Source organism: Patagioenas fasciata, chromosome 3 (assembly GCF_037038585.1).
Source record: "Patagioenas fasciata isolate bPatFas1 chromosome 3, bPatFas1.hap1, whole genome shotgun sequence".
Lineage (NCBI taxonomy): Eukaryota > Metazoa > Chordata > Aves > Columbiformes > Columbidae > Patagioenas > Patagioenas fasciata.
This window is the reverse complement of record NC_092522.1, coordinates 403,755-423,404: the sequence shown is the minus strand read 5'-3', so window position 1 is coordinate 423,404 and position 19,650 is coordinate 403,755. Positions and strand designations below refer to the sequence as shown.

The 19,650-nt window shown below is 49.8% G+C and overlaps 1 protein-coding gene across 8 annotated transcripts in view; it reads right to left on the bottom strand.

Moving 5' to 3' along the window:
- CFAP61 (cilia and flagella associated protein 61) overlaps positions 1-19,650 on the bottom strand; it is a 96,377-nt gene that overhangs the window by 60,579 nt on the left and 16,148 nt on the right. For all 8 annotated transcript variants that reach the window (XM_071805574.1, XM_071805573.1, XM_071805575.1 and 5 more), the window contains exons 9-16: positions 18,047-18,138; positions 17,097-17,284; positions 15,488-15,527; positions 14,333-14,472; positions 10,827-10,953; positions 9,971-10,048; positions 9,076-9,282; positions 6,260-6,394 (exon numbers count right to left, since the gene is read on the bottom strand). In XM_071805574.1, coding sequence (XP_071661675.1) covers positions 6,260-6,394; positions 9,076-9,282; positions 9,971-10,048; positions 10,827-10,953; positions 14,333-14,472; positions 15,488-15,527; positions 17,097-17,284; positions 18,047-18,138 — 1,007 coding nt within the window. The remainder of the gene's footprint in view (positions 1-6,259; positions 6,395-9,075; positions 9,283-9,970; positions 10,049-10,826; positions 10,954-14,332; positions 14,473-15,487; positions 15,528-17,096; positions 17,285-18,046; positions 18,139-19,650) is intronic.

Sequence of the window (19,650 nt, the reverse complement as noted above, 5' to 3'; positions counted from 1 at the left end):
GGGACTAAGCCAAAATGAAACCCCTATTAGTGCAGGTTTCCCACAAAACCAGAAGGTTTCCCTTCACCAGGAGGCAGCCAGCCCTGAGGTGGAACTGTAGCGGCTGCTTCCTGCCCCGCTCCGGCTCACTCAGCACCTTCGCTCCCATCCCAGCAGCGCTGCCCCTCGCGTGCGGGAGCAGATACTGCCCGGCGGTGGTGCTGAGCAGCATCCAGCTGTGCTCTCACACGCCGCAGGGCAGAGGTTTGCTGCGCTACAGCCCCGGTGTGAGCAGCATCCAGCTGTGCTCTCACACACTGCAGGGCAGAGGTTTGCTGCGCTACAGCCCCGGTGTGAGCAGCATCCAGCTGTGCTCTCACACGCTGCAGGGCAGAGATTTGCTGCGCTACAGCCCCGGTGTGAGCAGCATCCAGCTGTGCTCTCACACACTGCAGAGCAGAGATTTGCTGCGCTACAGCCCCGGTGTGAGCAGCATCCAGCTGTGCTCTCACACACTGCAGGGCAGAGGTTTGCTGCGCTACAGCCCCGGTGTGAGCAGCATCCAGCTGTGCTCTCACACGCCGCAGGGCAGAGTTTGCTGCGCTACAGCCCCGGTGTGAGCAGCATCCAGCTGTGCTCTCACACACTGCAGGGCAGAGGTTTGCTGCGCTACAGCCCCGGTGTGAGCAGCATCCAGCTGTGCTCTCACACACTGCAGGGCAGAGGTTTGCTGCGCTACAGCCTCGGTGTGAGCAGCATCCAGCTGTGCTCTCACACACTGCAGGGCAGAGGTTTGCTGCGCTACAGCCCCGGTGTGAGCAGCATCCAGCTGTGCTCTCACACACTGCAGGGCAGAGGTTTGCTGCGCTACAGCCTCGGTGTGAGCAGCATCCAGCTGTGCTCTCACACACTGCAGGGCAGAGGTTTGCTGCGCTACAGCCCCGGTGTGAGCAGCATCCAGCTGTGCTCTCACACACGGCAGGGCAGAGGTTTGCTGCGCTACAGCCCCGGTGTGAGCAGCATCCAGCTGTGCTCTCACACACTGCAGGGCAGAGGTTTGCTGCGCTACAGCCCCGGTGTGAGCAGCATCCAGCTGTGCTCTCACACACCGCAGGGCAGAGGTTTGCTGCGCTACAGCCCCGGTGTGAGCAGCATCCAGCTGTGCTCTCACACACGGCAGGGCAGAGATTTGCTGCGCTACAGCCCTTGTATCTGTACCTGTTCACCCTCTTGACATCTCTCTCTGGCCACACAAGTGAAAACCTTGCCCCCTCAATTTCTCTCAGCCGTTCAGTGCGAAACAAAAAGCTTTGCTTGTTCAGAGCAGACTGTTCCATTGTATACAACCTCTTCCCCATGTTTTAAAACCTGCCTATGTTAACTCATTTTCATTATGGTGTAAATGCCACCGAGTCAGGTTTCTCCAGCCGCACTCTAGACCAGCTGGGACCCTCAGTCACGCGTGTGAACAGCTCACGTCCCTTCCTTTGCTCCGCTTTCCTGCACCGACAGCGAGCTTTCAGTCCTGAGCCCTTCCTGCTCCCCGTCCCCACAGGCGAGGGTAGCGGGCTGCACTGGGCTGCTGATCCAGAACACTCACATCCCATACTTAGGCTTCAACTCATATGAGTGTCTTCTGCAATACAAATAATATGATGTATTGGTTGAAGACAGATCAAAAATCTTAAGTATTTTCTCTCATTTTATTTACCAAATAAAAGTCTTTTCACCTGCTTTCAGGCCATTTATCCGTAGCGCTTGCCATAAGCACCAGCCTGCTCAACACCGCGGATGGAAAACCTCTCCTAAAGAAAAGAAACGGGATGCCTGCTATGCTGGAATAACTGCTCGGTCTTCTTTTTAGAAGCTATAGCAGAAAAACCAAACCATTCTGAACTGTACAACAAAACACGACAGCCCAAATGCAGCCATGAAATTAAAACAATGTAATAAACCCAACAGCATGAATAATAATGAAAGGGCAGAAACAAGAAAATTATTCAACAGATGTGTGACATTTTTGTTCTTCATTGTGGATCAGTTATTCTTGTTAATTATATCACCTATTCTTCCCTTTCATTGATAATTACATGAAACAGATGGATAACAGAATGCTCCCAGATGGTGAGAAAGCAAACAAGTTTACAAATTGTTTATTTATGAAGAAATCATTAAAAATTATTTAATTACCTACAGTTTTCTACTCCACCAATAATTAAACGCACTGTAAAGGCCAGCAGCGCGTCATAAGGTATTCAGTATTCTGTTGTAACCAAGCGGTTTTTAAGGTAACACGGCTGAAATGACTGACAGATGTGCAAAGCACAATCATCATCTAACCTGTTTTAACACTGTGGGAATTCAGCTTTTGAGTCTTTGGATCTTGTGCCAATTGGCACTTGGATACCGGTGACTGATCCGGAATACAAAACTCGGAGATCGCCTTTTGATGTGAACAGCTGCAGAGAGCGCTGGATGCCAGGAGCAGCCAGGAGCCTGCACGGTGCTGAGCAAACCCAGCGCGCTGCAGCGCGGTGCTGAGCAAACCCCAGCGCGCTGCGGAGCCACACGCTGGACGGGCGGCCCAGAGCTGGGGCCCTCGCAGGGCCGGACGCAAACACGATCACCGGCGTCTGTGCCGGTCCAGAGCGCTGCAACGGGACAGGGCAGCTTAACGTCACCCCCTGTGCCTTCTCGGCCAGCCCTCGCCTGATCTATCCAAATCTCTTCAGCAGCAACAGGAGAGAGAGTTCCATAGGAAATCAGCAGCAAAATATCTGCCACCTCAAGGAGTGGGGCACAAAACACATTCTGTCGTTAGGGTCTGTTATAGGAAGATATTACTATGTTCGTAAGAATGTGTAGCCCTTCAGGAAATGAAGATTCACAGCTCTGCTGATGCAGAGATGAAGCAGCACAGAGTTGTGGTTTAAAAGACAGTGAAAAAATTGTGGTTGCTTAAAAACCCATGTCAAGTTTTGATCAAAAGGCTGGGCAGAGAAGGGGAGCAGGTAGAGCTCCTAAACTCTGTATTTCTTCAGAGTCACAGTCATTTTACGGATAAGCAAAGAGGCAACACCAACCAAAAGGCTGGCTCTAACTAGAAACAGTATTGAACCAAGGACACAGGGAGAACAGGGTGGTGGGAGAACTGCAGTCAAATAGCCGTTCAGGTAACGGTAATTCCTGTTTGTATATGATAAATTCCTGGATTTTAAGAGCAAATCTCTCTACCTTCCATCCAGCTCTCCCACAGAGCCTACAGGAGGAGGACCTCTGCTTTCCTGGCCACCACGAACTCCAGCTCCTGCTGCCCATGGCGGGGCAGCACACGGGGACTGCCCCTGCTTCCATAGCACAGGGTAGAGCCGAGATCCGACAGAGGGACAATGGGAACGGGTCACCACAGACTTCACTTGCCTGGTGCTCATCCGGCTGTAACAACCGAGCCAGCCCTGCAGGAAAACCACCTCTGCAGCACAGCCAAGGTCCATCTGGACTGGCAGCGCATGGGGATTAGCCGAGGGCAAAGCTTTTCTGATTTAAACTGCTGCTCTCGCTTCTAGCTTTGGAGGAAGGAAACGGGAAACAGAGTCCTTGCGGGTCCTGGTTGGGTTATCTGTACGGGGTCAGTGTCTCTGAGCGAACCTCTCCATGCTCACAAGCAGGCTGAACGTATTACAGACACAGCAAGCGGTGGAGCCCCTCAGATCTGAGCCACCAATGGGCCACACAGACATCCAGGCACAAAGCAGCGCCTGCTCACACCCTGCACGGCTGAGCTGCACAGCCCCAAGCTGCTCCTGCAGCAAGAGAAGGACAGAGCGAGCTCAGAAAGGGCTGGAACAAGAGGCAGGCAGCTGAAAAAGCAGTAGATGAGAAGTAGGTGTTGATGGTTAGATATCAAGGGGCGTCTTGTGGGTATCAAAGTAAGAATTTCATTACAGTTATCTCCATCATAAGTGATACTCAAGCAATTAATTAGGACAGGCAGTGAAATTAAAATCCTACATTTGTGAAATTGACTTGCATTTACAATCTTTGTATTGTAGTTTACCTGAAAAAAATCCCGACACAACTGCAGAGCTTCGGTCCTGAAAGCTGGCGGCCAGCTTACTGTTGCGGTTCGTGGCGCAGATCAGCTTTCAGCACCAAAGCGGCACCGGTTAAAAAAAAAGTGCCTGCTCATATGAGAGGGCAGAGCCCCTCAGCTAAAACCAGCTGGATGAGCTGGAACAGAGAAGCGTGATAGAGAAATGAGGAGCAGTCTCAACTATTGGGGATCCCTGCCTGCCTGAAGCGTCTCAGACCGTCCCAGGCCCTGCCCCGTCCTGCTCAGAACCACGGTGCTGCGGCCGGCAGCAGGCGTCGCCTCCCGCTGCAACGCGGTGCTTGCCCCAGACAACTTCCACCAGCTCCCACTCCAGCCTCTCTGCTTTTCGCTTTCCTTACAACATTGTTTTCGTCTCCCTTTCACCTCACTTCCTAGCCTGCTGACATCTGCTACAAACAACGTGTCATGCAGTATTTTTAAGGTGACAATCCTCATTTTGCAGAGTTATGACATACAACTTCTTGGTGGGATATTTTGCTCTTTGCAACACAGATTGTGCCTTTCTGTGCACAGAGTGCCTGAGCAGGCCTCTTGATCGCTACAAAAAGGTAGAAGTAAAACCATTTTGTGCTTACTGCAATTTGATTAATTTTATATAATATACCTCGTCCTATGTGCAACCTAGCTGCAGGATTTTACAGCAAAGAGCAAGATTACTGACGGGGCTGGATCTCCCTTTCTGAACCAGAGCCCCATCTGCCGCGCTCCCACCAGAGCGGGGCCGCATCCTGCCCTGCCCAGCACACCCGGCCCCTCTGCGTCCCCTGGGGCTGGGGAGCTCTCCCAGCGCCCAAAGGTCACCGCACGCACCCAGCACCAGGAGCCAGTTTAGCTGTGCACGGTTTCAAATTCTTGGTGCTTCAGCAGAGCACAGGCAGCAGGGGCAGACCAGCTTTATCCTCAAGTTACCACTCCAGATGTCAAGTTTGATAGAACAGTCTGTCCAAAATCTATAATTAATGCTGGTGCGTATGCACGGATACTTATACAGTGGTTAGTCTTCTTTTTTTTTTTTTCAGCAAAACTTTGTTAATGGAAATCTTGCACATTCTATTAAATAGAAATTCATCGAACCTTTGAGATGTTAAACCATTATCTCACCGCCCACAACTCTCAGGAAGAACCTGGGAACGGAGCAGCCAACAGATCTGCAAACCTCTCCAGCATCAGAACCCTGATTTTCCAGGCTAAGATGAGCTCTTCCAGCACAGCAGCAACAGCCCATGTTACAGATAGAACGGGAAGCAGTTTAAAGGACAGCATCGGCTGGTGTATTCCGCAGAGCCAGGCAGGGCGGCACACCGCGGGCAGGCTGCTCAGAGCAGAACCCCCACCGGCGGCCCCAGCATGTCCTGTGCTTCGCTTTGCCAGCTCCTGCCTAATTAAGAGTTCTGGATGCCAAAAATCACTGACTAACTGAAAAGGACAGCACTAAAAGTATTATATGGGAGCTCATCTCAGCCAACTGGAAGCCAGTAGACAGACATAAAGCTCCCTAATTATGTTTCTTTAGGAAATTACAGCTACCTACTGAGAGTATCTATCACTAATGGTGTTTTTCCTAATATATCAGCTTCTCTAGTTACTACTGTGAGGAACCATCTTCACATCAAGTTTTAGTCATTTAAAAATGTAAGACAAAATAAGGTGTAAGTTATTTAACAAATGAAGATTTAAGAGACAACTTTTTCCTTTGCTGTTAGGTCATTTCTGATATTTTGACGTGTTCTTTGAGGGTATCTTGTGCATGGAAGAAACCCGACTCGGGGACTGAAAAATAAAACCGACTTAAGTCATTTCTACAGAAACAGTCTGAAGCACAACACTGCTTTCGCCACCTGCAGAGCTCAAACCTCAATCAACTCACCAGGAAGAAGGGCGACACAGCAGGTTGGAGCATCTACAATGCACTGGCAATTTGAAAGCGACGTCACGAAAAACCACCGTTAAACGTAAGCATGTAGCATGAAAACGTTCTGGTTTGGTGACCGCTGCTTGTAACGCGCTCGAAACCCAAGGCCAGAAGCAGCGCTGGGAGCGCGCGGGCAGGGAGGCGGCGCGGATGTAATTAAGAAGCAGCCGAGGAGCACGGGGCGGCGATGGCGCCCATCTGCCCAAGCGCCGCGCTGGCACGGCGCCCCCGCCGGCTGCCGCCCCGCTACCCACCTGAGCCCCGGAGACCTGCTCCGGCGGAGCGCCGATGCCGAGCTCTGCCAGCGGATAGACAATCTGTCGTCTCGGTCGCACGGGAACCATGTAATGAAGGGCAGATGTCAGGGAACGGGCCCGGGGACTCTGAAACTGAAAGACAGCGATCTATATTTCAGCGGAGAGAATGTCAGAACGGCGCATCACAGATGTCTGCTGGATGGCTTCGCAAATACAAAATCCTTAGCTCTGCTGGCTAAATCTGAGAGAGAAATCAGCGAATAAACAAACATACTCAGAGCAGAGGAATGAATTGCAGATAATTCCTGACACTAATGAAGATAATTATGAGAGTAATTACATTACTATCTCTGTGGGAATGACAGATAAACAAGTGGTTTGGTTTATGGGATTTTTCAGCACAAGTATTTTCCCCAGGAGGATATTTTTCTCCATAGTGATCATGAATCAGCTTGATTTGACCTCATTAAGCTATGTTATCTGCTTACTGCTAACCTTTGCTTGGTTGGCAGACAACGGTTATGAATTTATATAGAAATTCTATACCAACTAAAATGTCAATTTCATCCGAGTGATAAATGTTAATAAACTGGCATAAACCTGAAGTGAATGCAAACCCTAATGCGAATAGCACGGCTCATTACAAATAGCAGTATTCCATTTACTACCGCATGACTGGCTCTGTCATAATTTACGACAGAAAAGTTAAAAAAAGATAATTACAGGAAATAGAGAATGAACATTAATGCAAACTGAATTACACTGAAGTACCACTCCATCTACAAACACTGAAAAAACTTGACGCTACTATGTAGAGAACTGAGTAAAATATCACATTCGCCACTTATTAGAAAGCAATGACAAGCTGGAATTCGACCAAACTGGAGTTATCAGGAACATTTAACTTTTCCATCCGCTGCCATTAAACGGCATTTTTCTAAGTGCCTCTTAAGAATCTGAGGAGCTGATGTTACACAAGGACATCGCTTCCTCAAGAGAACACTTAATAAAACTCTGCAAAAGCGCACACTGGAGAGGCAGGAAAAACCACGCGTCTGGAAACGTACCTGTGCCCAACCTCTGAAAATCCCTCTCTTTAAAGGGTGGCGATCTCAGAGCCACCCGAGTCGCTGAGGACAAATTCCCCTTGGTCACCGTCGGCCAGCGGTCGCTCCCGCCACCCGGCCGTGCAGAGCCGCTGCCCGAGCGCAGGGCTCCGGAGGGCAGCTCCTTAACCCCAGCCCCGCAGGTGTGAGGGACGGGTGAGCCGCCCTCCCCATGCTCCGTGTGCTCCCCATGCACCCTGTGCTCCCCCAGCCCCGCAGGTGTGAGGGACGGGTGAGCCGCCCTCCCCATGCTCCGTGTGCTCCCCATGCACCCTGTGCTCCCCAGCCCCGCAGGTGTGAGGGACGGGTGAGCCGCCCTCCCCATGCTCCGTGTGCTCCCCATGCACCCTGTGCTCCCCCAGCCCCGCAGGTGTGAGGGACGGGTGAGCCGCCCTCCCCATGCTCCGTGTGCTCCCCATGCACCCTGTGCTCCCCCAGCCCCGCAGGTGTGAGGGACGGGTGAGCCGCCCTCCCCATGCACCCTGTGCTCCCCATGCACCCTGTGCTCCCCCAGCCCCGCAGGTGTGAGGGACGGGTGAGCCGCCCTCCCCATGCACCCTGTGCTCCCCATGCACCCTGTGCTCCCCCAGCCCCGCAGGTGTGAGGGACGGGTGAGCCGCCCTCCCCATGCACCCTGTGCTCCCCCATGCACCCTGTGCTCCCCCAGCCCCGCAGGTGTGAGGGACGGGTGAGCCGCCCTCCCCATGCACCCTGTGCTCCCCATGCACCCTGTGCTCCCCCAGCCCCGCAGGTGTGAGGGACGGGTGAGCCGCCCTCCCCATGCTCCGTGTGCTCCCCACGCACCCTGTGCTCCCCCAGCCCCGCAGGTGTGAGGGACGGGTGAGCCGCCCTCCCCATGCACCCTGTGCTCCCCATGCACCCTGTGCTCCCCCAGCCCCGCAGGTGTGAGGGACGGGTGAGCCGCCCTCCCCATGCACCCTGTGCTCCCCATGCACCCTGTGCTCCCCCAGCCCCGCAGGTGTGAGGGACGGGTGAGCCGCCCTCCCCATGCTCCGTGTGCTCCCCACGCACCCTGTGCTCCCCCAGCCCCGCAGGTGTGAGGGACGGGTGAGCCGCCCTCCCCATGCACCCTGTGCTCCCCATGCACCCTGTGCTCCCCCAGCCCCACAGGTGTGAGGGACGGGTGAGCCGCCCTCCCCATGCACCCTGTGCTCCCCCAGCCCCGCAGGTGTGAGGGACGGGTGAGCCGCTCTCCCCATGCTCCATGTGCTCCCCCAGCCCCGCAGGTGTGACGGACGGGTGAGCCGCCCTCCCCATGCTCCGTGTGCTCCCCATGCACCCTGTGCTCCCCCAGCCCCGCAGGTGTGACGGACGGGTGAGCCGCCCTCCCCATGCACCCTGTGCTCCCCCAGCCCCACAGGTGTGAGGGACGGGTGAGCCGCCCTCCCCATGCACCCTGTGCTCCTCCAGCCACAAATTACAGATTTTCTCACACAGCATTAGGTTCTTATGGTTTCTCCTGCGGCACTCGCAGAAACATAAATCACATCTCCAGTGACAATGAGGTGCCCAGGTCCCACTGATGGAACCGTCTAGAGTACCGAAATCACATCTCAGGACTTCTTATAAACCACCTATGTTCTTAATATTGTCCTGTTTACAGGCATTCACAGAAGCAAAGAGAAAAATAAAGTGAGCAAAGATGACAATATTTCATATTAAAAACACAAATAACTTTCTTCTTACCTCGCCTTCCATGTCCTGTGGATAAATACGATAGTAAAGAGAAGATTTGTGGGCCAAGCGAAGAATCTCCTTTAGAAAGTGTTTTGTATAATGATGAAATATAGGATTTAAGACGAAGTGGCAAAGATGGCCATGTTCTTCTTGCTGGTAGTAATTGAAATTAATAAAATCTTCAATGTTGTAATGTGTTCGAACATACTCAATGTCCTGGAAAGTAAGAATTTGCAATTCAGCACTGATGAAACAGCTACATTAACAATCTTTTAGCAAGTGCTTTCTACCAGTTGAGGAATTAAATCCAAACACTGACACTGAGTGCCTTTGAGAGTTACTCTCTATTAAAGCACACCGGCTGAACAGATTGTTCTTTCAAATCTTTTTATTGTATTAAAATCTACTCTTGCAGCTCGCCCACCTTTATTTACAGGGAACGTACACTTGACCCTTTCACAACAGTATCTTGCACGGGTTAACAGACATGCACGGAGCGGGGGGGCAACAACGACCAAACCAAGCCGTTGTGCCAAGTTCAAGACAGAGAAGTCCAGAGTGTCCTCCCACAGAGCAAACCGACTACGCTGCAGCGGCCGCGGCAAATCCGCCCACCGACTTCGGAAATGGGGGGGCAAAGCAAGCGATTACAAACATACTTAGAGGCAGAATGGCTTTGTGCTAAAGAACCAGAGAGAGACGTAGGATGCATATGTTCAGAATTCATGAGCAAACAACAGGATGATTTTTTTATCAGTGTGTTAATCGTTACCTATGAGAGGGGAAATAATACAGTCTACCTAGTCAGGAAAGAGGGAAAAGTCTTTTACAGGTGGTTTCTGCCAGCCGTCAGTGTTGGGGGCCAAGCGGTACAGTTTGGACACAACACAGAAACAGAACTCACCATTTCATCTCTAATAACAGAAATACCAACTATTTGATCCAAAACTTCTGCTACGAAAGCCTGCACTGGGGTCCCATCCTGCAAAGCAAAAGCAACACATAGCACACTTCCTATTTCATTACTAATCTTTCTTTTGAGTTGTAACGGTGTATTTCACCAGACAATCAGAGTTCAAATACTTTCCTCCCAGTGCACATTCTACACACTCCCCCACTTCAGCCACCCTTCCTTAACTCAAGGTGTAACGTCTAACCGAGGGACATGGCTGTACCCTTGAGCAACCCTCAGCTCCAGCCAGGATGGAGCTGCTAGAGTGCTACAGACACAGCCACGGCGTCAGCCCTGGGCTCAGTTCTGATCTTAGCAAATAATATTAATTAAAATATATATTCTTCATCAGTAGTTGTATGGACTTGGCTGCAGCTGTAGGATCGGTAAGGACAGTGCTTGCTGTTTTGTCTGTGCAGCATTTTCCTCCACACAACAGCAAGGCGATGCTCCCCACTGTGTGATGGGCACACGTCTGGCCACGCCACGGGAAGGAGGCGGCCCCACCACGCGACGAAGCACAAGTACGTGTTCATCACACAGCCAGAGCAACCAACAACGCCAACCGCGCTGGGGGCGACCAGAACCGCGCCCAGCCTGCGCCTGGCCCCTCCAGAGAGGGCAGCTGGTTCAGCCACAGCTCACACGAACCCTTGGTCAGGCTGAACACAGCCCGTACCAACTGCTGATGCTGCCTTGGGTACCTATATACTCTCAGCTAGCATGCTGTATGTAAGGTAATCAATTCTGCTTGTATTGCCCAGTATCTATCCATCCTCTTATAGGTGTATCTGCAACAAATACTCACCGGATCCCTGCGAAACAGATTAAATATCTCTAAGTCATTCAATATGTTTTCATTCAAGTTAAGGGTTTTAATGAGCATTTTGACACCAAGTACGTCATCGGTTGTTGCCCTTCTTACATTAAACGACCTATAAGGAAGAGAAAGAGAGGGAGAGTGTGAAAGTTCACTCTGTGACAAATTAAAGACGACATGCCTTCCACATGCACCAGCCACGTCTTTTACAAGTTGAAATGGGTTGCTGTATGACTATCGTTCCAAACGCAGATATTAACCCACTGTGTGATAATCCATGTACTTAGGGCACCTCGAGACTGCTGCTTTCACTGCTACTGAACACCCGGTCCCCATGCACCTACAGCCCAGGCCCACAAAGCAATAACTGGCTCTAAGCACAGGCATCACCTCATCTCCACGTAAAGAAGAGCCAGCAGAGAGAGGAGGCAAACAGCCTTTTAAAATCAAAGTACAATCCGTAAGCGCACATTGACGCACCTGGGAAAAGAGAAAGAATAGAAACAGTGAGAGAGTAAGAAAAGAAAAAAGAGAGAGAGGAAAACTAAAACAAAGAGAGCAACTGTCACCCTTGGATATGGTACAAAAGAAGGGCAGTACCATCAATCGCTCCAACAAGGACAAATTGCTAAGATTTGTGTTAGGCCTTGGTTCTTCAAACAGTAATACACGGGGATAAACTTACTTGCATGAAATGCCTCTGACAGACACGACCGCCAACTAGCCATGGCACAGCAGTGACATGGTGTGAAAGCGTCTGTGCGACGTACGCAACCGGCAGCACGCAGCCGCGGGCAGGCACAGCGCGGCACTCAGCTCGTTCGCACGCTGCTACAGAACACCGCTCCGTGCAGGAAGGGTGGAAAGGCTGCTGCCGACACCGCACCGCAGCTGAGGGCTCTCCCGGCCCGCCTGCCGCAGGCACCGCGGCCTCCCGCTCACAGGGCTCACGAACAGGCTCAGAGTGCTGCCCAGGCGATGGGCCACGCACCAGGGTCCAAAGATTCACCTCTCTCACATGCAGTTAAACCTCGCTATCCATGGAATGTAATTTCCATTCCCCTTCTTCTTGTTTTCAATTTCAATCTGTATGTGCTATTCTTAGCCTCAGTCACACTTAGACTGATTTTGTGCGGATAGTTTTAATGCATAGCACCAGTACCCTAAACAAACCAAAGCTACCAAATATCTGACCCGTTATGGATCAACCTCATTGATCCTTTTCAACTCGATTCTTTGAGTGCTCAAAAGCACAGGTTTGATTACAAAATTACAAATGAATCTGAACCACGTGGGCGCCAGCGTGCGTGCACCTTTGCTCGCCGCTCGCACAGCCGGCCGGCCCCACGGCCAGCCCCACGGCCAGCCCCACGGCCCCACTCAACCGGTGCCAAGAGGCGCCTTCCTGCCGATAACGGACTGCGTGTCTGTATGAAGAAAACAACGTGCGCAACACCCAAACTTCTTAAAAGAAACAAACCCACCGGGGGTCTGGCGTGAGTGTGAAACCGCAGGAGGACAACCCAAGGTCTGTGCTCATTTCTCTTCCAGTAATGAATTAACTCATTTGAGATGCCCAATCCCTTTGGCTGCTCAGAGACCAGGACACTATTATTATTATTATGCTTTTTAGTGAAAATGGAGGGAAAGTATCCATTAAGCATTTCAGGCTGTGCCTTGTCATCTCTTATTTTTTCTCGCTCCCTGTTAAGTAGCAGACCTGCACTTCCATTTGCTGCACTCCTGCTTTTTGTGTACTTAACACTTCTTCTCATTCCTTTTACAACCTTTACTAATCAGTATCTCATTTTGTGCCTGGCCCTCTTCTGATTTTGTCCTTTCATGTCCTCGTGTTCTCATCTTCTTACCCCTGTTTTTCTTTCAGCCCATTTTCTGTGACTTCCTTTTCACTCACATGCCTTTCGAAAGCCCTTGGTGCAAGTGCAATATATTGATCTTTTACTTTTTCCTATTTTGGTTTTATATCTAAGAGAGCATCTGCTGCTGTGCACTGAGTTTCTCCATTCTTCAGAAGCTTTCCAAAAGCTTCATCTGTTTTTGCTGTAGCTTTTCTGATCCTGAACCTCAATGAAAGGCCATTTTTCCTGATTTTCCTGCATAGCTGCAGGGAGTTTGGAAAATGCCACTAATGATTCTCTTTTCATGGAAGGCCTGGTATCATTTGGAACGTGCACAGTTTAATCAGAACTGTAAGGGGCTTTTTAAAAACCTTGATAACAAGTTTAATTTTGACCAAACTCACAAGAGGCTGTGTTACCACCAGCGCCACTGGCGAACTGCAAACAGCTGCAGCCGGGATGACCAGGAATCACTCCAGCGGCTTCTCCTCATCCAGCTGGATCCTCACACAGGGCACACGAGCCCAGCTCCGTCCCACGGCACAGTCCCAGAGTAGCTGGCCAGTCCTGCGTGAGCTGCTTGTGCACCATCAAAGGTGACAGAGCACGCAATTAAAACCAGTATTTCTCTGAAACCACGCAGCATTTAGCTACATTAAGACAGAAAACTGATCTCTAGCTGTGCCACAGATCGAGCTTGGTGTTCGGGCCAGTACAGGCCTGTCACACAAACAAAGCACTGCAAAAGTCATACCACCTAACAGAAGTCATCGCAGGAGAGGGTTTGTGTCCTGGCTCACCAGTACTTCAGACTACAGGAGTGTTCGAAGTATCACAGAAATTGAAAGGTACGGAATAACCGATTCAACACAAAAACTAGAGAAAAATGGTGTCAAATAGATACTCAACAATGAGGTCACTGCTGTGCTCCGCACGTTCCAGGAATGCAATACTGCATTTCTCTAAAGAGAGCTAGACCGTGTTTCCAGAACTAAACCCACAGCAGGCTTTCCAGCCCCGATGTCACACAATGTGGCCAGAGGGCCGGTCGCTGCAGGATGGCTCTGTGCTGCCCTGCTCCACAACAGGGGAACTGCAGGGAGCTTCTGGTCCACCCCAGTCATCATCTTCATTAAGGTAATACTGTACATACCAGTTTTACATGAACCGGCTCATTGCACTTTGTTTTTACTTAAAGGAAACTTATATATAAATGCTGGCAGTCAGAAGGTGCTTGCTTTTACATTTTTAATCATATCATTTTTTGTTTTGTTAAAAATCATGTCACTAACTCCTTTATCTCATTGAAAATATAAGGCTATTTCCACACCACCTGGTACAGTGCTGCATGGAGACACATCTGAGCAGGCTTAGGATGGGCTCCAGAGCGGGAGGCCAGACAGCTGCAGCACAGCTGCCGAAGACTCGGGTACTCAGCTCCGGAGGCACAGCCACGCTGGCTGCCACTCGAGCTACCGTCTTTGCAAGGCGTTGTGGCACACCACGCACAACAGCGGCGCGGCCCGAGGCAGCCAAGGCACGCCAGTCTGCTGCTAGGCTGGGGGATGCAGGTACTACACAGTCCATAAAACGGCTCTGAGCACATCGTTTGTCGTCACGAGGCACACGACTCACTTGAGCAATCCCGCGCGGTGGAACACATAAAGCTCATGGTCACGCTGGGAAGGACAGAGAGGGACAACTCGAACAAAACTCTGGATCAGGTGGAACTCCGCTACGTTAGGTGGCACAACGATGACGCAGAAGTCTTTGTCCTGAAACAGATTTGCAGACAATAAAGGCTCTTAGTGATCTCAATCTAAGCTTTACACAAAAGCTTCTGACTAAGGGGACAGAAAGGAAGCAAACCGAAGGCACATCTTGCAACGTGTGTTCACTCCAGCTGTTGCCCTACGTAGATGGCTTGATGCCTGGGCAGCACAAAGGAGCTGCTGGCTCACAGAAACGGGTATTTTAGCTCCCATGGTAAAGATTTCCTATTTAATATCCTGATATTCCCTGATGGTCTTTTTCTACACCATCCTCCACCATGCCCCCCATCTTTCTTTCTTCAGTAGAACAGAATATTTTAGTTGGAAGGGCCCTACAACGATCACCTAGTCCCATTGCCTAGCAGAAACACTATCTCTGTGCCTACATCTTCAGGGCTAACATTTTCCCCTTAAAAGGTCATTTGTTCTACCTTACTACTCTTCCGAAGTGAAATTTTAGGACAATGTATGTGTCTTGGATCTTCTGCACCCTTGCAGCCAAGCGAGACCACCAACTAGAACAGCACATCCCGAAGTCCCCGCACAGACCGACCTGCCCTGCGCGATGAACGCAGGTTTGTGTGCGCACTGATGGCCAGCGTGTCCAGAACCTGGCACAGCAGCTTCCCATAAACATAAACCTTCAGTGCTATAGGAAAATACTAGGGATTTCCTTAATACTACTGCGCTCTAGGCTGTAACTCCACCTCTTTCAATGTATTTTCCATGATTTCATTTTTAGTTTAGGTATATAATCTGGATCTATACATGGTTCTAAAGGAGTTTGAAACATTTGCTTTCTAAATCTGCATCTCAGAAGAGTCCCCATGGAACATAAACCAAGGACTTATGCACACAACACAAAGTGCAAAAGCAGCCCAGGAGGAGTTGCTGCTGGGGGTAACTCAGCCCAGGTCACTGGCCACACGAGCCCTGGGAGCCACTGACTTACCGCCATTGTACCCAAATACTCCACTCCCCACACACACACACACTTTACAACTTCCATTATACGTACCGGAAAAAGCTTGAAAACATGACCCAAAAAATCCAGTGATCTGCAACCAAGAGTAAACAAGGTTAAGTAAAGTTCCTACCAGACATCCTATACATTTTGATATTTACACCCCACAAGTGCAACAAACACGGATTCACAGCACTAATCAGACAGTCCTGCTAGCTCATCACGGATCAGCTGCACATCGGTTGTTGACTTCTAGTGTTTAAAGCATGGTTATCGATAAGAACAAACCTGAATGTCTGATACAACATCAAACCATTGGGCTCTTCACTGAAAGGAAATCAAACATTCCTCCTGTTCTTGACGTCCCCATTTTCAGAAGCCCCCCACAGCCGCCGGAGAAGCGCTGGTACGCAGCAAACCGCAGCGAGGGCACCGACAGCTGCTGCTGCGGTCCACGATATTGTCACCCGGCGCCAGGAGCTCAGTCACCAAGCACTGGGTGAACCTGTCCAGCGTATTCTGCCAGACTAACAAGAACATCAATACTCTGAAATTGTTTGTGAGCGCTTTCCTCCTTTCCACTTCTCACCTACTGGTTCAGAGCAATTCCACTCTGTTTTCCATGGTGACGGGGAGATGTGACATTCGAGTTTTAAAAGAGATGAGAAATCTAAAAGACTCATCCTGTTTCTCCCGTGTGTAAGGATATCAAAGAGCTCTGAACCCAAAGAGTTTTGCTGAAGCTCTATAAGATACGTCTTTTGAAGAAATTCAATACACATATGTATTACCCAAAAATACTGGTAAGACCTCTCCTCCCTCCAGACCTGTATTTAAGTTCCCTTTAATTATTTCACCAACAATATTACCGAATGAAAACAGAATTTCTAATTAAAATACGTATGATTGAATGAAACCTGAAAAAATAGCTCTGAATACAGATCTGGATTGGGCTATTCTATATATTCACCTATACAATACTGATTTATGACCACTTAATAGAATAGCTAAAGGAGGGAAAGGAAGACGCCATTGCAATGTAGTTCTCTATTCTCTGGTATCCAGCGCCTTCTGGGCAGCAAGGAATGCAACGACAGATGTAGGAGATCTTTCCGGGGGCTTTAAAAGGTATCAAATATCTGCAGATAAAGTAGCAATTTAGTTCCTTTGCATTTCACTCTCAATGCACTAACAAGCCACATGACAGCTCCAGATTTGAGAGATGGAAACATTTAGCAAATGTACTGGGGTAACACAAGTTGCCCAGAGGGCTCAGATGCAATCAGTCCTACACTTGAGCAGGACCGTTTCTGGACCCATGCTGCGCAGGGTCCGCAGCAGCTCCTTCGGGACAAGATCCCGAGTTCAAGCTCAGCAGCAGCAGCGTTTTAAGATAAGAACCCTGTGTCTTCCCCCACTGTAGTGGATACTATCACAGAAAACGGAATTCCTAACTTTTTGTCCATGCAGTCCTACTGAAGATGGGGCGCTGCAGCTGGAGGTGGAAAATTTCAGTAAGGTACTAGTGGAGGTAAAAGAGAAACGAACAAAAGGGGTCAGGAGAAATCCAACCGAACTTCAGCAGGTGCTGCCACTTTCAGATTGTCCTAAAAATATAAGATTGAAAGGATTAGGAGAGCAGCAGCTACTCACCCATACTCACCTAGTTTCATGCTTCTCATCGATACAGAACACGTGGATGCAGAAGGCGTTCGCCGCGGCTCCGCACGCCGGATGAAAAGCGCCCTCTCCGGCTGCCCCCAGGGCAGGTGCTGCTGCGGCTCCGGAACCCGTGTCCCCGCCATGGCCGAACCGCGGCTCAGCACGGGAAACGCTGACGGCTCCGTCCTGCTGCAGTGACAACACGCAAGTGGTCACTTACAACGGTTCAGAAGACATTTCCATGTCTTAATTAAAAGGCCTTGCATCATTCCTATCTCGTAGCACTCCGAGCAGACACACGGGATGTGCTTTTTGCTTGTCACTTCAAGGAAGTATTTTTAATGCAACATCTACCTGTTTCTGAAACATAGATAAAAGTGGCCTTTAAAAATACATACATTCCTCCTGAAAAGCAACATATTCACAAACTAATAGCTACCATTAGAATCCCTTCATGAGGTGATAAAATATTTCTGCTTCAGAAATGTTTCTATAGAAAAAAAAATTGTGTTTCCAGATGCATATTGACAATATATGAAAATCAAAAACATACTATGTTAAAGAAAATGGGATCAATGCATAGAATACTGTGGAAATGGAAATGAATAATAACGGGAAGAAAACCAGAGCAGCTTTGGTCCGGCACTGAGAGACTAGAGACAGACAGAGCCCTTTCGAGTACCTCCGGTAAGTCCTCTGCTGACCGATGCTGCACCGACGCACCTCACAGTAAAACTCTTTTATCACATTGCGCTTCCCTCAGCGGACAGGAACAGACAGAACACGTGCCCTTTACCTTCTACAAATCACAGGGTAAACCGAAGCCCCACTGCTGCCTTTCAGCCTGGGTAGCTTTCCATCAGCACCAGATTTCTAGCTCAGCAACACAGCCAAGTTTTGCTTCAAATGAGCTTTTCAAGTTATCAGCAGTGCTGTGTACAGCGGGCTTACCTGCCCAGCTGCCTCCCGACCACCAGCACGTGCACAGGTTTGTGATGAAGCACGCTCTGTTTCCTGACTTGTTTGATTGCTTTCATCTCCACCTGAGTAACAAAGGAAATAGATGCGTCAGGCTTAAAAGCGCAAGCTGGACCCTCAGCGTCGCAGCAAGGACGATGGAGCGCCAGGCCGGGCGCGGCGCCGCGCCAAATAACCACCAAAATTACTAAAGCAAAGGGCAGCTGTGTTTTCAGCCCCTGAACACCTTCCAGAGTTCTGTCGTTCCTTAAATCGTCACCTCCCTAGTTTTACACATAGGTTCACAGTTTGCTTTTATATTTAAAGATAAAGCCTGAAAATAGGTTTTAAGCAGCAAAGTCCTGCAGCGTGGGTATCGCTGCTGCAGAGGACACGTCGGGTCAGGACACCCTTGCATCTGACACTCCGGTAACACAAGGAAGCCGAAGCTCCTGAGCTCCAGGAGGAAGAAGCCTTCAAAAAACCCAGCACAACACAACTCTTCACTCCCCCCTCTCAACCTTACCCTGGGGAGCCCATCTAAGTGACACTGACCAGCACCAGCATTGCCTCACATAGCAGGGAGTTTGTATTAAAACCAAAATACCTCAAAGGTTTAAAGTAATTTAGCCAACAGTATTTTCAAAACTCTTATCTGAAAATCTGTTTCTCTGGTAGAAGAATGCAGACACAACGTGCAGGGCAAGCAGAAACACAGGGGTTAGGAATCACGGTTCTCCGGGGGTATCACAGATGTGAGACTTCTCAGAAATGATCAAATGTCGTCCTCATTAACCCAGCTACATTTCTCATTACAAACAGCCTTGCAGGTGTCACAAGTTAATTAATACAAGCCTCTTGTTGTCATGTAAATATTGACACGTTGTTTCTGACTTTCTACTAAAACGAAGCCCCCTCATGGCTCCCCACCCCGCTCCCGTCAAACGGAGCTGCACCGCTGTTCACGTACACGCTGCACACAAGCGGCTGGAGAGAGCAGAAATATTGTCACACTAAAGCAAGTGAGGAGCACGAACAACAAGAAAATCCAAGTAATTGAGTGGCTGCTGGGTCGCCAGCAGAGGCAGCAGCCGGCGGATCAAAGCCAGTTCGCCGTGAAGCCTGATGAAAAGCCCTCCCATCACTCCCACCGCATCACAACGGTTCCTAGCTGCTAATTCGTGACACCGCAGAGCAACAACCAAATTACTGTAATTACCCCAAAACCTAAGTGGCATATCAATATTGCGTTAAATAGACATTTTTGTACACGCTTTCATTATTATTCAGTATTACATTTTGAAAGGAAAAATAATACCAACCTGTGGTCTCTGCTTACAAGCTAAAGAGCCCGAAAAATATCCTTAATTTGGTTTTGGTCTTTTGTGGTGTTTTTTGTTTGGTTGGTTTGTTGTTTTGTCTGTCTTTTAACACGGGAATGTAAAATGATTCCATGCAGCCCGCATTTTGAGTTCGCAGCGCTCAAAGGCACCACAAGAACGCCCACATCCCCCGTCGACGTGGCCCCGGGGACACGCGCGGCACATCTCCAACGCAGGGGCCTGCAGCAGCACGGCCGTCGCTAAAACAGCGTCCGC